The sequence below is a fragment of the Babylonia areolata genome, chromosome 6 (genome assembly GCF_041734735.1).
Source record: "Babylonia areolata isolate BAREFJ2019XMU chromosome 6, ASM4173473v1, whole genome shotgun sequence".
In the NCBI taxonomy this organism is placed as follows: Eukaryota; Metazoa; Mollusca; class Gastropoda; order Neogastropoda; family Buccinidae; genus Babylonia; species Babylonia areolata.
In genome coordinates, this window is record NC_134881.1 from 32,727,885 (window position 1) to 32,745,077 (window position 17,193).

General features: G+C 38.1%; 1 protein-coding gene and 1 non-coding gene across 2 annotated transcripts; both read left to right on the forward strand.

The window, feature by feature from the left end:
* Positions 1-684: 684 nt before the first annotated feature.
* LOC143282954 (small ribosomal subunit protein eS4-like) lies at positions 685-10,412 on the forward strand. Its single transcript, XM_076588873.1, has 7 exons — positions 685-757; positions 2,277-2,357; positions 2,891-3,071; positions 5,522-5,619; positions 5,907-6,078; positions 9,448-9,577; positions 10,221-10,412. The coding sequence occupies exons 1-7, from the start codon at positions 755-757 to the stop codon at positions 10,342-10,344; spliced, it is 789 nt and encodes a 262-aa protein (XP_076444988.1). The 5' UTR covers positions 685-754; the 3' UTR covers positions 10,345-10,412.
* On the forward strand, positions 3,843-3,976 carry LOC143283575 (small nucleolar RNA SNORA16B/SNORA16A family). Its single transcript, XR_013055418.1, has one exon. It is a non-coding gene; the product is annotated as a small nucleolar RNA SNORA16B/SNORA16A family (small nucleolar RNA).
* Positions 10,413-17,193: the final 6,781 nt, after the last annotated feature.

The window sequence follows — 17,193 nt, forward strand, 5'->3', positions numbered from 1 at the left end:
TGTGTGTGTGTGTGTGTGTGTGTTACATTGACTTTCTTATTTGTTTATTTATCATAATTATTGTCTTTTTTACTGATTTGATTCAGTTTTGTTTATTTATCAGTCGTTATTATTACCTTTAAAAAAAAAAGTATTTTGAGTTTTTCTTATCTATTAATTTATTCTTTATGTATTTATTCATTCTATTATCATTTTCATTTTTTATCTATCCTTTTCTTTTATTTGTCTTATATATATATATTTTTTTTTCTTTTTTCTTTCATTCCCCCCCCCCCCCCCCCCCCCCCCCCCCCCTTCTTCTTCCTCTTCTCCGGCAAGGTCTGACTAAGCACGTTGGGTTACGCTGCTGGTCAGACATCTGCTTAGCACTGAGATATGGTGCAGCGTATATGGATATGTCCGAATGCAGTGACACCTCCTTGAGCAACTGATACTGATAGGCCTACTGATCATCGAGCTCATTCAGCTCAGTGACACGATACTGACACTCTCCGTGTGTGCGTGTGTGTGTGTGTTGATAAGTTTCATTATAAATGTTGCAGCATTGTTCCTCGAGTTGGAAATTTTACAAAAGCTGAGATTAAAAAAACAACAACATTTATTCATCTGTCTATTTATTATCATTTATATAACCCATGACCGCTTTCGATTCGCAGACATTGCAGTTTCAGAAGTGAGTTACTTCCTCTTGCGAAAGGAATTGTGGGTCGACACAACACAGTCATTCACTTCCTCTTTCCGGTTTGACGCCAAGATGGTGAGTGGAGCCGAAATGATGTGTGAATAATATCTGAGTGAATCTATTTGTTTTCTCAGTATTTTTTGCGACAAAAACCGTTCTTAGCATTTTGAATAAATGTCTGGATTTGATTGGCAGTTAGATTTTAGGGAATTGATTTTGCGTATTTAGCAGCATGAACATAAAATTCCACGAGGTTGTATCTATGTATGTGTAGAGATCGTGGTTAATTTGTTCTGAGTTCGAGCACTGAAAACGAGCACAAACTTTCAGCGAGGTTTCATGATTTAGACAGAGAGCGTTTTGTCCAGTATTGTCATGGTATGAATGTTTTTGGTATTTTTCAATGCTGCTGGGCTTGCTATCACTCAACGTTGATCTTTTCTGTTATGACAGTTGCTTTGGTGTTAGCATGATTTTTCTATTTCTCTCACTTAGACCTCACATTCATTCATCATTGCTCAGTGCTTTGAATCATTTATTTGTGGTACATGTGTGATTGCAGTCAGTGGAAATGACCAGATTGGTGTGTCAAACCACCAACACCTCTGCTGACATTTCCTCAGTTCTCCTTCAGCTTTTGGCAAAGAATCTTTCTATGTGTCAAACTTGATTTTTCCTTTTCTGTGTAGTGAAGTTTGCAAACGAATTATGGATGAGAAAGTTGATCATCAGATGCCATCAAAGTTTCAAGTTGAAATATGGATCTAACCATGACCACTGGCCTGTAAAAAGTTGAAATACAGAAGTGACCATCGCAGTAAATGTTAATGGCACCAACATGGATGAAACCCTAGATGCAAATGTCAAAACCTGCCACACTGTGTTCTGTCAGCTACGGTAGGTCGTATGCTAGGTAAAATTCACTCTCACCTCTCCACTGCTGCTGCCAGCAAACTTGCTGTTTCTTTCATACTATTTAGATTAGCCTTCTGCAACTCTCTTCTGGCTGATCTCCCAGGTAACAGACTGAATAAATTTCAGCACATACAGAGGTTTATGAAAGTGCAAAATCACTACTTACAAGGCTTCACAGGCTTCATGTTAAAGCAAAAATTCAATACGAAGTAGCATATCTCTGTTTTCAGTGTCTCTGTCACAACAGTATGCCACCATATCTGTCTAATCTCCATCTTTTCCATCTTTCTAGGTCGCTGCGCTCATGACACCTCTGCTGACATTTCCTCAGTTCTCCTTCAGCTTTTGGCAAAGAATCTTTCTGTCTTTGCCCCCACAATTTGGAGCTCCCCGCCTCTATCGATCAGAAAAGCCAGTGTTTTTTCAACTTTAGTAAAGAATTTAAAGCTGCGCCTACTTCAGCTTCACTTGTCTTAGCATGATACATACAAATGAGTGCCTGTTTGTGTATGGTGATGTGTTACGGTGAGGGGCAAGGATGTGATTGCTTTTAAGTTTTGCACTTTAAAAATGTACATTTTTATTGTGTTGTGATGTGGAGTTTGACAATCTGTTTTTGAAGAAATATGTGAGACTTGGCGTCCGTGTTTAATGCTGAAAATGAATTTTACTATTTCAGGGTTACCGTGGACGAAGAAAGTCAGTGAAGCGCGTAGCCGCACCAAAATCATGGATGCTGGACAAATTGGGTGGCAATTTTGTAAGTAATAAAAGGCTTTATTTCGCCAGGTTGAAAATAAGTGATTCACTTAACTGTTCTGAAAATATGGACATATCTGATTGTGCATGTATGATAACTCCTCGTGAATAATAGAAACAAAGAAAAACAAGTAGTTGGTCATTTTCCCATTACATTTGTAGATACATACATGTACATGATTTTTCTTTCACCCCTTGCAGAAGATAATTCTTTGGGTGCAGTTGCTCAGAGATTGTTTGTATGATGTTGTTTTATGGGGTTTTATGCAGTATTTTGTTTTTGTATTGTTGATAACCTTGACGTGGCCTTTGCACTATCATCAGATTCAGGGTATACTGAACACATACTAAAAGGCTATATCCTTGACAATGCAAAGGGTGTCACTATGTGCAATACTTTCTGGGTTTAGTCATTAAAGGTAACAGAATTGTCTGATTTATTTTCATATACTTACACATGAGGCATTCTATCTGTATATGAATATTTTGATTGAATGAAGTTACTTTGACAAAAATATCTTTGATTTATTTCAGGCCCCCAAGCCCAGCTCTGGGCCTCACAAGTCCCGGGAATGTCTTCCCATGGCAATCCTGCTCAGAAACAGACTGAAGTATGCACTGACCTATGATGAGTGCAAAAAGATTGTGATGCAGCGCCTCATCAAAGTGGATGGGAAAGTCCGCACTGACAAGACCTACCCTTGCGGATTCATGGGTATAGTGAACTATTTGGTTAAAAAAAAATTTTTTTTGTTATCCCTTTGTTATTAAAATGATGCTTTTCAACTTGGCAGGTATTTTATATATGTTCCTAGATTTTGTGATTTAACAAAAGTATCTGCAGTCAATAAAACATGAAATTTGGTTCATTTTCACTTGTACCCCAAATGCAACAGCAGGGCTGATAGCTCTCTGTTTAAATCTGCAGGACTAGTGAAAGAACAGAAATCTGTTAAAGTGGGGGAGGGTTTTGGGAACAGTTGTGGCCACAAGTGTATAAATATACCAGGGAAGGCTCTCAAAGCCATGTTTTCTTGGGTTTTGTGAAAGCTGTGGTCATAGTGAACCAATATCAACTCTCCCACGCGATTGCTAGCAGCAGTGTAAGTGGCCTCTGGCATTACCAATTGGAAGATATAAAATTAATTAGACAATAGACTCCTATTTTCTCCCACTGCATTTTTTTTTTTTTTTTTTGTTGGATTTCAACAAAACAAACTAATTTTGTCTGTGTTAGAATATGCTTTCATATTTTTTTGAGGATCTATTTTGAGTACTGTCATAAAGTACACAAGTTAAGTATTCAGTAATCATAAGATATTGGTTAAAACGACACAACTTTTCTTTTTTACACTGCAATCTTCATGCGGCTAAAAGTGTTGAATCTGGACTTAATTAGTAGTGCAGAGAGAGAATGAAGAGGTTATACTTTTTCGGGTGTTTGGCAAGTGTTGACAGTCGTTATGAGGGAACAATATTCATGAAAGAAGGCTCCCATCGAAGCCATGTTTTCTTGACTTAGTGAAATATGTGGTCATACTGAGCCAATATCAACTCTTCCAGACGGTCGCCAGCGGCAGTGTAAGTGGCTTTTGGCATTACCAAATGGAAGATACAAGATTAATTATTCAATAGTCTATTTTCTGTCACTGTATTTTTTTCTGGTTGGACTTCAACAAAACACTAATTTTATCTGTGTGAAAATATGCTTTCATATTTTTTTTTGTAAGGATCTATTTTGAGTACTATCATTAAATATGCAAGTTAAGTATTCAGTGATCATAATCAGATATTGGTTAAAACGACAACTTTTTCTTTTCTACACTGCAATCTTCATATGGCTAAAGGTGTTTAATCTGGACTTTATTTGTAGTGCAGACAGAGAATGAAGAGGTTATACTTTTGGGGGTGTTTGGGAACTGTTGACAGTGGTCACGAGGGAACAATATTCATGGAAGAGAAGGCTCCCATCGAAGCCATGTTTTCTTGACTTTGTGAAATATGTGGTCATACTGAGCCAATATCAATTCTCCCAGACGGTCGCCAGCGGCAGTGTAAGTGGCTTTTGGCATTACCAAATGGAAGATACAAGATTGATTATACAATAGTATTGTATTTTCTGTCACTATATTTTTTTCTGGTTCGATTTCAACAAAACACTAATTTTATCTGTGTGAAAGTATGCTTTTATATTTTTTGGTAAGGATCTATTTTGAGTACTGTCATAAAATACGCAAGTTAAGTATTCAGTGATCATAATCAGATATTGGTTAAAACGACACAACTTCTCTTTTTTACACTGCAATCTTCATATGGCTAAAAGTGTTGAATCTGGACTTTATAAGTAGTGCAGATAGAGAATGAAGAGGATATACGTTTTGGGGTGTTTGGCAACTGTTGACAGTGGTCATGAGGGAACAATATTCATGAAAGAGAAGGCTCCCATCGAAGCCATGTTTTCTTGACGATGTGAAATATGTGGTCATACTGAGCCAATATCAGCTCTCCCAGACGGTCGCCAGCGGCAGTGTAAGTGGCTTCTGGCAATACAAATGGAAGATACAAGAATGATTAGACTAAAGAGTAAACTACTACTGAATTCTCTTGATTGCAGGTTTTGCTCGTGTAGAATTGTTTCAACCATTGATCTTGATTTGATATGTGGATCACAAAACATGTGATTTTTTATTCACTTAGTGTAAAATGGAATGAAGATACAACATTTAAATTCTTAGGTCAGTGGGATTCTGTATCTTTGTGAACAAGATCCACAAACATTTTCATTGTTGATTTTTGGCATATTCTGTACATACGTTGTTCATTTGTTTGCACTTTGTGGTTCTTATCGAAGCCATTGGCTTTGTATCTTGAAGCCCGTGGGCAAACGGAGCCAACTTAAATTCTTCCTGATGGTCACTTGTTGATAATGTGTGTTCAACCATGTATGTGTTGTTGTTACATCATGCATGTGTAGCCTGCTTCTTGACGATTTATACTGTCCTTTCAAGGGTTTTTGTGCAGCTGTGTCCTCTGACGAAACTCTTTTGGTTGTTCTGAAAGGGTGTAACTATTGTCATATTTGTGTATTCTTTTTGCTCTTAACATTACAAAACTATAATGCTGATCACAGTTTTTGTGTTCTTGACAAGAATTGTGGTGTTGCAGATGTTATTACCATTGACAGAACGAATGAGTTCTTTCGCATCTTGTATGATGTTAAAGGGCGATTCATTGTGCACCGCATCAAAGCAGAGGAGGCCAAGGTAAGAATAGTGGTATTTTACATTTGATTTTTCATCTTCTCTCATTTTATGTTATTGATAGATTTGAACCTGGAGTTGAACCTAAGACGCTTTGTGATGTTCAGCAGTCCCTGACTTTCATTGTGAAGATATAATGGATAAAATTTGGGAGGGGAGGGGAGGATGGTTATAAACGATGTGTGTGTGTGTGTTGCTGCTAGAATCCTTTGCTTGTTATTTCTGTGAAAAAGGTTTTTCCAACAGAATATTTTTGATAGATTTGAACACATTTGGTCATTTTGTTGCAGTACAAGCTGTGCCGCGTGCAGAAAGTGCAGGTGGGGCCCAAAGGTGTGCCATTCCTGATTACACATGATGGTCGCACTGTCCGCTACCCAGACCCTCTGGTGAAAGTCAATGACACCATTGTCCTGGATATTGCCACTGGCAAGATGAAGGACTTCATCAAGTTTGACTCTGGTGAGTCAGTGTGGTGGTGGTCACTATTATTATTTTTGTTGTTGTTCCCCATTGTGTAACTGTTATGTGTGTTGCATATTTGAAAGCTCCCCCTTCTCCTCTCTCAACCTTTTTTCCCCTTTTGTTATAGAGATGTACACATTTGTGCATTTTGGTCATGTAATTACTAAACACTTGATGCAGTGTATTTCAACAGTCAGAAACAATGATGGTGTTTGATTATGCTTGAGAGGTGCATGATCTCGTTGAGAGCTTCCTTCCTTGGACTGAGTTTCTGACATCACTTGAAATTTATCCTTTTAGCATTGTATGTTGTCTCAAAGTCCAGCATGTTGGGTTATGCTGTTTTGTGTAGTGTATATGGATTTGTCCAAACACAGTGACACCTCCTTGAGTAAATGAACTGAACTGAACTCAAGTACAGAATATGACCTCTAAAGATAATTTCAGGGTTCTGATTGAATTCTAAAAGTTTTGGGAAGTTAAGTAAAATAACAAGACTTCTTATAGTGCTGAAAAGCTTTGGGAATACAAGTGATTTGCCCAAAACAAAGTTTAGAAAAGGCTTAGCAAAACTGTTTAGTACATTATTCAGGAAGATCTTGATTATGCAAAGAAAATGTTTGTCGCAGTAATCATGATGAACAATTGCATCAGTGCTCATGAATTTTGTTCTCTGATATAGGATAATAGCAGATCAATTGCAGGTGATGGATTGTGACTTCTGTTGTGGAGAACTGTAAGAATAGAATAGTGGGTTTGAAAAATGATTTTAGAGGTGATTTTATGGAAATTTTAACTTAGTTCAGGACCCCAGTTTACTCCCCATGAATTTGTTTCTGACGATGAATAGTGAATGCATGTTTAGGATCAGCTGAACAAATGAGTGGTTATTGCCAACAAAGTTGTCTATCTCGATGACGTTGTTTTTCCATGTGTCAGAAACAATGATGGTGTTTAATTATGCTTGAGAGGTATAGAATCTCGTTGAGAGCTTCCTTCCTTGGACTGAGTTTCTGACATCACTTGAAATTTGTCCTTTTAGCATTGTATGTTGTCTCGAAGTCCAGCATGTTGGGTTATGCCGTTTTGTGTAGGGTATACAGATTTGTCCGAACACAGTGACACCTCCTTGAGTAAATGAACTGAACTGAACTCAAGTACAGAATATGACCTCTAAAGATAATTTCAGGGTTCTGATTGAATTCTAAAAGTTTTGGGAAGTTAAGTAAAATAACAAGACTTTTTATAGTGCTGAAAAGCTTTGGGAATACAAGTGATTTGCCCAAAACAAAGTTTAGAAAAGGCTTAGCAAAACTGTTTAGTACATTATTCAGGAAGATCTTGATTTTGCAAAGAAAATGTTTGTTGCAGTGATCATGATGAAAAATTGCATCAGTGCTCATGAATTTTGTTCTCTTATATAGGATAATAGCATGAATTTGTTTCTGACGATGAATAGTGAATGCATGTTTTTAGGATCAGCTGAACAAATGAGTGGTTATTGCCAACAAAGTTGTCTATCGCGATGATGATGTTTTTCCATGTGTCAGGAACAATGATGGTGTTTAATTATGCTTGAGAGGTATAGAATCTCGTTGAGAGCTTCCTTCCTTGGACTGAGTTTCTGACACAACTTGGATTAATTTGTGAAATTAATTTGGTAAAATATGATATATTATCGTATTAAATATCATCATATTAAATCGATAATTATATGATCACATAAGTCGCCTGTCCTATGGCAGTAATATCATAGGGGTGGGGAGGAGGTCTTGGGGGGAGACTTGCAGGATGGACTTGTGGTAGATGGAAAAAAACAACAAGAAAACACCAATAGTGTATTTGCCCCTCAAAGTGTCACATTCTCAGATTTTTTTTGTGTAACCTTTCACCTACATTAATCATGATTTTGTTTATGTACAGGGGGAAAATGCAGTGGAATTAATAAAAGTTGAATACTGATTGATACAAAGATCATTGTGATATTGGGACTGCTCACAGTTGATTTTGATGGATTTTAACTTAGTGTGCAAGGTCATGAAAAATCCCCACTTGGTTGGGAAGATAACTTTCGAGCCATTGAAGTCAGCACAACAAAATTGGTTGCATAGAAACTAATTTTCTTAGTGAGCAATGAATTTTTTTGTATCACGCAACCAAGGTATTAGTAATGTTAGCTAAATGGTACAAACTAATCGCTTGTGACTTCTGAATCAGAAACAGTGATGGTGTTTTTATTATGCTTGAAAGGTACAGAATCTTGTTGAGAGCTTCCTTCCTTGGACTGAGTTTCTGACACAACTTGGATTAATTTGTGAAATTAATCTGGTAAAATGTGATGATATATGATCTTATTAAATATGATCATATTACATTCTCGGAATCCATAATTATATGATCAAACAAGGCGCCTGTCCTGTGTCTGAATGAACGTCTGGATTATGGGGGAGACTATTACGGGGTGGACAAGTCATAGGTTGGAAAATCTATCAATAGGGTGTTTGGCCCGCAGAGTGTCAAATTCTCAGATTATTGAAGACAGCACGGTTAAATTGGTTGCATAGAAACTAATTTTTTAAGTGGGCGATGAATTTTTTGTATCACACAACCAAGGTGTTAGTAATATTGGGTAAATTGTACAAACTAATCACTTACGACAACTGAATCAGAAACAGTAATTGTGTTTTTATTATACTTGAGAGGTACAGAATCTCATTGACAGCTTCATTCCTTGGACAGTTTCTGACATTTTCCAGGTTTCTTGCTGTTAATGTATTGTCCCCAACTCCCTTGTAGGATCATAAAAAATATTGCTGGGGCTTGATGATCTTTATGCGTGTGTGTGTGTTGGGTGCTAGGGTTATTTGCCTGAGCGTGTGAAGAAAAAAGAAACTTGCCTTTTTGAATAAGTTTTGGGAATTATGCAAGACTTTATTTTCAGATACATTTCATTGACAGAGTTTAACGTTATTGTGTAAAGCTGTGTGGAATTTCTTTTTCTATAGTGCTATGTCACATTGAAGAATGACAGTGCCGTGGAAATGATCTGGGTTGCTGAAAGTGAAAGAAAATTGGTTTAGATTGATCAAGAACTTGCTTGTTTGGTTGTACATCCAGTCAGAAATGGTGATGGTGTTATATATGCTTGAGAGATGTAAAATCGCACTGAGAGCTTCCTTCCTTGGACTGAGTTTCTGACAATCTTTATAGATCTCCACCCCCAATAAGCAGGAGCTTGTGTGCTGAAATTGGCAAATCAGAATCCTTCAGAACAGCAGCAGTGCGTGTACAGTTCCACTGGAATTGAATGAAAGTGAAATTGAGCCTCGGGTGTGCTAAAATTGATGTATGATGTGTCTGTTCCAGGCAACTTGGTGATGGTGACAGGCGGTCACAACTTGGGGCGTGTGGGCACCATCACCCACCGTGAGAGGCACCCTGGCAGCTTTGACATTGTGCACATCAAGGACTCCCTGGGACACACATTTGCCACACGGTCAGTATTCTCTGATTGATATGGAGGCGTCATGAGCTCTTCAGGAAAATTTGTATCCTCTTGTTCTCTCACCCAGCTGGGGAATGCTGAATGCTAGAGTGAAAAACATTGTGGATTTTAGTATTGGACTGGGTGTAAAGTCATGCATGAAAGTCATGCTAATGCTTTTCACATTAGATTCAAAGGTATGTAAGTGCATGGGTTTGTTTTAGATTTTCAGACATACTTAAACTAAATTTTATCTCTGAAGTCAGAAACAATGATGGTGTTATAAATGCTTGAGGGATATAAAATCTCGCTGAGAGCTTCCTTCCTTGGACTGAGTTTCTGACGTCAGTAGGTTTCCACTCAAGGACTGGTTTGGTTGTCTTGTGTACGTAGACATTTAGTAAGGAAACAGATACTCTCCCGTCTGCATATTTAAAATGTGTTCTTATATATTCATTTATTATTGAAGTGTGTGAAAGAAAGTTCGTTAATACATCTGTTGTGCATCTCAGTAACACAGTAGAGATTAATGATTGTATAAATTTTGGTATTCTGCCTTTTTTCAAAGGATCTGAAACTAAAGCCATCTCAGCCTTTTGAGATTGGGACTAGTCATCTGTCATATTTCATTACAATGTCATATTGAATGTTGCAGTTTGTCCTACGTGTTCATCATTGGCAAGGGGTCAAAGCAGTGGATCTCGCTGCCCAAGGGCAAAGGTGTGCGCCTCACCATTGCAGAGGAGCGCGACAGGAGACTGGCTGCAAAGGCCCAGTGATGCAGTAGCAGAAAAAAAATTAGACTGTTCATGATGTCCATTCTGCAGAAATAAAACTGGGACTCTAACTTCATTGGTTTTGTCTGGTTTGGAAGTGAATGGGATGGATGTTTGTTTTGAGATTGCAAGCACTTGTGCTAGCATTGTGATGTTTGAATGTGAAATACTCTCACAGAGGTGACAAATGAATTCCAAATGTATGGAATGCAAAAGACAGTATACAGTATTTGGTGTCATATACTGTACCCTGTTAAACTGATAAAAACCTGGTCCATTGGTCTGCTCCTCTTGCCTAAAATTTTGTGGCAACTCGGAGATAAATGTAGTCTTCCTATTTGTCCACCTTTTGCTAGCGAATAGAAACTATTGCATCCCAGGCATGATGGCCTAGAGGTAACACATCCGCATAGGAAGCGAGAGAATCTGAGCGTGCTGGTTTGAATCACGGCTCAGCCACCAGTATTTTCTCCCCCTCCACTACACCTTGAGTGGTGGTCTGGACGCTAGTCATTCGGATGAGACGATAAACCGAGGTCCCGTGTGCAGCATGCACTCAGCGAACATAAAAAGATCCACTGCAACAAAAGGGTTGTTCCTGGCAAAATTCTGTAGAAAAATCCACTTCGATAAAATCAAATAATATAGCATGCAGGAGAAAAAAAAAAAAAAGTCCTAACGGCAGATTCAAACCCCACATGTTTGGGTGAGAAGAAACTGTCTTACCCATTACAGTATCGTGGCTCTTACCTGACGTTAAAAAATATAACATTTAAACATGCTTTTTTAAAGGGCGATAAATTGCGGTATTCGCAGTGAGAATGCTGTTTTGATCATATTATTCTGGTGTATCTTGGGCATTCAAAAAATCTTTAAGGGCAATTAAAAATTCCTTTTAAGTCTGCGGTAAAGGAGACGTGGCTTTCCCCGCAAACACACTGCAACATTTAGCCATTTTCTCTGGATCTAGATAGATGTTCAAGTTTAGTTACACCCAGTTGACTCGGTTGATTCAATTTCTCTTTTATGTTCATTCTAGTTTTAAAGTTGATATGAAAATTGAGTATTTAATTACACATACTTAACCGTGACCCAACTAGTGCAGACTCCGGCAGGGGTCTGACATTCCTGCCTGTGCAAACTACTATCCGCCTATGCGGAGAAAATGAAACTACGGCCGATAACCTCCCGGAAGTAGGTAACCTCCCCTTTGTCCCGCTGGCTAACGCCCTCTTTTTCCGGCAGCCATTATGACTCCTGTCCTGTGCTCTCCATACGGCTAAGTTTTTTCGTATTTTCTGTCTGTCGATTCTCTGGCGTTCTTGTTTTTTGTCAAATTTTGTTAAGCTAATAACATGTAGAGCCAAGTGCAAGTACTTCGAAACGTATAAGTGAAAAGGATAGGAAGTTCCTGTTTGAACAAAAAATGACTGCTCATGTTGTGTCAGAATATCAGATCAAAGTGCCAAGTTGAGAGAATAAAAAAAAAATGAATATAACATTAAATTCAGTTTGCATATAATTTGGCTGCTTTTTAAAAAATTTTTTGTGCCCATCCCATAGATGCAATATTGTTTTAAACAAGATGACTGGAAAGAACTGAATTTTTCCTATTTTTATGCCAAATTTGGTGTCAACTGACAAAGTATTTGCAGAGAAAATGGCAATGTTAAGGTTAACCACACACACACACACACACACAACCAAACACCGGGTTAAAACACTCATTTTGTTTACACAAGCGAGTCAAAAAAAGGGTGGCGCTGCAGTGTAGTGACGTGCTCTCCCTGGGGAGAGCAGCCTGAATTTCTCACAGAGAAATCTGTTGTGATAAAAAGAAATACAAATACAAGTAATTGTACTTTGTTGCCAGAGACTGATTGTAGTTGCTAGTGCTAACTGTAAGTGAAGAGTTTTAGAATGGGATTCCTTATTCAGCTTTGTAAAATGTGCATGCAGTTACAACCCACCCTAGTCACTTTGGGGAGATGCCCAAAGGAAAACTTTCCTTAAAGAAGCCAAGTGGAACTGGCTACCCTGACTGCAGTAGGCGAGATGGGTATCAGTTGTGGTTGGCAATACCAGTTGTGCTTGGTAAGATGAACAGCTAATGTAATAAGGATGTGAAATGGCGGCACTGCAGAGAAATTTATCTGGCAAAGCAGAAGGAAAGAAGACAACAGATACAGGTTGAATATGTTATTTAGCCAGCATGTGTTCTAAAACTAAAAATGTGTATGTCATAGTATCCAGTGTGTGTGCCTGCATGTGTACACTTGGTGCATGAGCTGGTATGTGGGAGCTGGTGAGTGTGTTGTGGAAGCTAGTGACTGGATGTGTGTTGATTGTGGAAGCGAGTTGAGAGTGACTGCACAAATTTAAGCATGTGCATTGTTAGTGTGATTCATGATGCCTTCATGTGTATGTGTGTCTGCATATATATACATTTGCCTAAGTTGGTGGAGTGGGAGGTGTTTCATGCGCAGTATGTATCTGTGTGTAAGGGGTTGTGTGTATGTGGATTGTGGGAGATCATTTTTGGGAGTGAGTGTAGCTGCCCAAATGTATGCATGTGCCTTGTTTATGGGATTGACAAAACATATATATATATATATCTGTGAGACTGCAAATAGTAGCATGCAAGTATGTATCTGTGTGTGCATTAGATTATGTATGCTTGCACGTGTTTGTGCGGCCAAATTTTTTCAGTCATTTGCATTCTATGTATCTTTCATTTATATTACATTTCAATGTATTTTCTTCTTTTTTTTTTCATCTTATGTTAACTCTTATCCTGGCTTGGTATTTGGTAAATAACTCATTCCTTTTTGCCATGAAATTTTCACACAAAAAGGATAGGTGTAGAAAATGAAAAGCAAATGGATTAATTTCTTAACTGATACAAGAAAAAGTTTTTATTTTCTGAAAGGGAAACTGATAAGACAATACAGAAAAAAAATGTGATGATATGAATATGTGGCCAACAAGAATTTTTCAAATACTAAACGTTGCACATACACTAAAAACAAATACACCTCTATGTATACACACCATCTCTAGGAAAGGGGATGTCTGGATCAAAATCTGCCCACGTCACACCACCATGCCCACCCCACTGCCCTTCCCCTCCCCTCTAGTGACCTGATTTGCTCTGCACACTGAAGTCTGATATGATACCTCCCCTGCTACATCTTGCAGGCCTGACTGTCGCACACAATGTGTTCTGTTCTCAAACCACTAAATGCTGTCTGCTAGCAAGGTCAAACTCTATTCTGCTCTGGGTAAAGAGTAGGCTGGTATTCCTCACCTTCCTCTTTCAAATAATCGTCAGACTGCATTTTATTTTCATCTTCATTCATTCATTGAGCAGTGATTAAAACCTGTGTCATTGCATTTAGTTTTGCTGATACTTGGCTGGGACAAGTCGTCGCCATTTTGCTTGCCTGCATAACTATAAATGAGTTGTCGACATGCTCCCATCAACCAGTAAAATCTTTTGAAAAGCCACATTCCTGGGTGATGTGCAGCGTTCCAAAAAGAGTCAGAGGAACCCTGGTGAAACTAAAGCTACCAAGATAATTGCAAAACAACGTAAAAACTTTCACAAAAAGGAGATATTTAGCTGTTGTTTGGGTATGGCTTTCATGCCGGTGGCATGGTAGTGAATTATCTGCTGTTTGAGAACTGCTTAGCAGTCAAAGGTGATTGTTTTTTTTTAACAAACGAAGCGTAGGCTCTTTAGGCCTGACAAGTGCATTGGGCTTTTGCGTAGGTCATGTATCTGACTGTTGTTTTTTTCTACTTTCTTTCTTTGAACTGAAGTAAATTTGATGTAATGTGCATGGAACAGTCTGCATGCTTTGACGCCTCCTTGAAACTGAAACTGTCATACTGTTCAACTTGCACACATGAATACTAAAACACCATGCTTATTCAAAGTTTGGTCAGATTTATTCACAAAAACATTCATTTTGGTGTCAACTCCTCCTTTCAGATGTATTCACCTTGCTGCATCATTTATGTCCACCTCTGTACAGTCTACAGTATCATTGACACAGATGACTCCACCCTGTCCCTCAGAACCTGCACAGCTTCAGGTCCTTTGACATGAATCAGTCTCACAAACTAGAAACATCTCACAGATGCTATAGCTCATCTGCAAAGTCCAGTATTTCTAAAAATACACAGATCCCACAAGGCTGAATCTTCAATTTCTGCAGAAAGTTATGTCGGCTTCAATGATGATGCACAAGATCGTATATGGCACTGTGGACATCCCTCCAGACAAATTTCTCGAGAAAGGATCCACCAAAACAAGATCAAATCACAGACACAAGTTTGTATACCTCGGCACCTCCTCTGACCCATACAAGTTCAGTTTTTCTTCCTGTCAACCATTCCTGCCTGAACTCCCTGCCTGCAACAGCAGTTGAGGCTCCCTCCTTTGTATCATTCAAGAGGGAGCTGATCAAAATCCCAGCTTAGACCCCTCCCCAACTAGCCCTGCGGTAAATGAAGGATAGGGTTGTGCTGGTCCAGGTCTTGACCTGGGGTCGCAACAGTTACCGGATAAGCCTGTCCTGATACCAGAATGTGGAAGGATATTCTTAACAGCAGCTGTCAGGTACCTGGACTCTCCAGTTAATGTGTCTTCATAACTCTTGTTGATATCTGGCTCAGTCAGTGTGTCTAAAATGGAGGATGAGGATGGAAGAGTCTGGAAGAATGATGTTCCACTGGAATAATGTTGGATCAGCAGAGAGAAATCAGGCCTTTCTTTTCCACATCTAAGCAGGGTTTTTTTTGTATAGGCGTGGAAGTGTTAACGGCTATTGTCGACCTCGTTTTTCCCCCGAGCTTCCAACAAGACAAAGGGATCTGGATTCATCTTCAAAGTTGAACTTGAAGAAATCAGATATTCATTCTGGGTAAGCTAAGACACTAGATGTTGAGCCAGTCTGTTTTCATGTTCTGTACTCTTGTTGAGGCAATTTTCTTGAAGTCAGTTTTTTGTGGTATAACTGTATGGTTTATTCCTGTGTGCAGTTCTCAGAATAATATCCCAGCTGCTTTGGGTGTATACTGATGGATGCAACTTCCTTTTGTTGTTTTGAACGGTGGTCAAGTGATTTTGCTTCATGATGTACACCTGAACAAGAAAAAAAAGTGTCAAAATTGCCAACCTATACATACATGAATGTGGTTTACAATATATACCGTTCACAGTGAATTTGTGCACTGAGCAGTTACTGTGATACTTAGGCTGGTCTTGATAACGTCAGACACTGTTTCTGTGTGTTTTTGTCTCACACACAAGTTTAAGAACAAGGCAGAAAATTTATGACAGTGTTCAGAAGTGATGTCATATTCACAGTTTGCTGGACAAATGTTTAATAGTGTTTACGGTTGGACTGATAGTGTGTCTGGATGCCAAATGGATCAAGGCAGGTATGTCACAGAGTCTTTATTTTTTAAGTATCATTTTTTAAATTGTTTGTCTTGTGTGTGCATGTTTGTTTGTATGTGTATGTTTGTGTGTGTTTGTCTGTCTTGTGTGTGCATGTTTGTTTGTATGCGTATGTTTGTGTGTGTTTGTCTGTCTGTCCGAGTCTGCCTGCCTGTGCCTGTCTGTCTCCTTCCCTCCCTCCCCCTCTCTCTCTCACATCAGGCAAGCTGTATAGATGAATCAAAAGTATGTATAGTGAAGTAAAAGCTAGAATAAGAAATGGAGCCAGGTTATCAGATTATGTGGGTTGTACTTATGGTGTGAAGCAGGGTGATGTACTTAGTCCTGTTTATTTTCTCTTTTCATTTAATGAGCTTGGATTAGAGATTATTGAAAATGGGCGGCATGGGGTATCATTTGATGTAATAGAGTTGTTTATATTGCTTTTTGCTGATGATATTATCTTATTATCTGTATCAGTGATAGGGTTGCAAAATCAACTGAATAATTTATATGCTGCAGCAATTAGACTAAAAATGAAAGTAAACATGGATAAAACCAATATTGTTGTATTTCGTAAGGGAGGTTTCTAGAAATGAAACATGGACTTATGGTAATGATAAAATCAGTGTGGTAAATGCTTATAAGTATCTTGGTATTTTCTTTTCAACTTGGTTAAGTTTTAGTTTTGCTTGTCAGGATTTAATGAACGGAACAAAGAGAGCATCATTAATTATTCTCCATATTATGTATAAGTTAAACTGTAATTCATTTAATATTTTTACAAATCTTTTTGATTCGCAAGTACACATGATATTACAGTATGGTGCTGAAATATTGGCATTTAAAAATGGTAGTGAAAAAATTAATCTTTTTGTTATTAAACGTTATTTGAATATTGATAATTGAACACCTAATGACTTTGTCTATGGAGAACTTGGAAGATATCCAATTTATTTGAATTTGTATGTAAAGTGTGTGAGTTATTGGCTAAAGTTAACAAGGATGGACAATAACAGATTACCTTGCAAAGCATACAAAGTATATAATGGCAAAAAGACGTGGGTGACTAATGTACGTAAATGTTTATATACATTTGGCTTTGCATATGTTTGGGATAATCAGGGCGTTGAAAGTATTAGTGGATTTCTTAAATGTTTCAAGCAAAGAATTATTGATTGTAGGTGGCAGGATTGGCACAATTATATCCAGACTAGTGATAGATTTTTAGAATACAGAATGTTTAAGATTGGTAATAACATGGAACCATATACTTTGATTAATATGAACAGATATGTCAGAAGTGCATTATCTAAATTTTGATTTGATGTGTCAGATATAGCCTGCCATCGATACAGATATAAGGGTAAAAGTTCAATGAATGTTTTATGTCGTTTAATGTAATG

What these genes read in the sequence shown, in the direction of transcription:
- LOC143282954 (XM_076588873.1), top strand. An exon ending in CTACCCTTGCGGATTCATGG is followed by an intron (nt 3,072 to 5,521) that starts GTATAGTGAACT and finishes GTGGTGTTGCAG; the next exon opens with ATGTTATTACCATTGACAGA. An exon ending in CTTCATCAAGTTTGACTCTG is followed by an intron (nt 6,079 to 9,447) that starts GTGAGTCAGTGT and finishes TGTCTGTTCCAG; the next exon opens with GCAACTTGGTGATGGTGACA.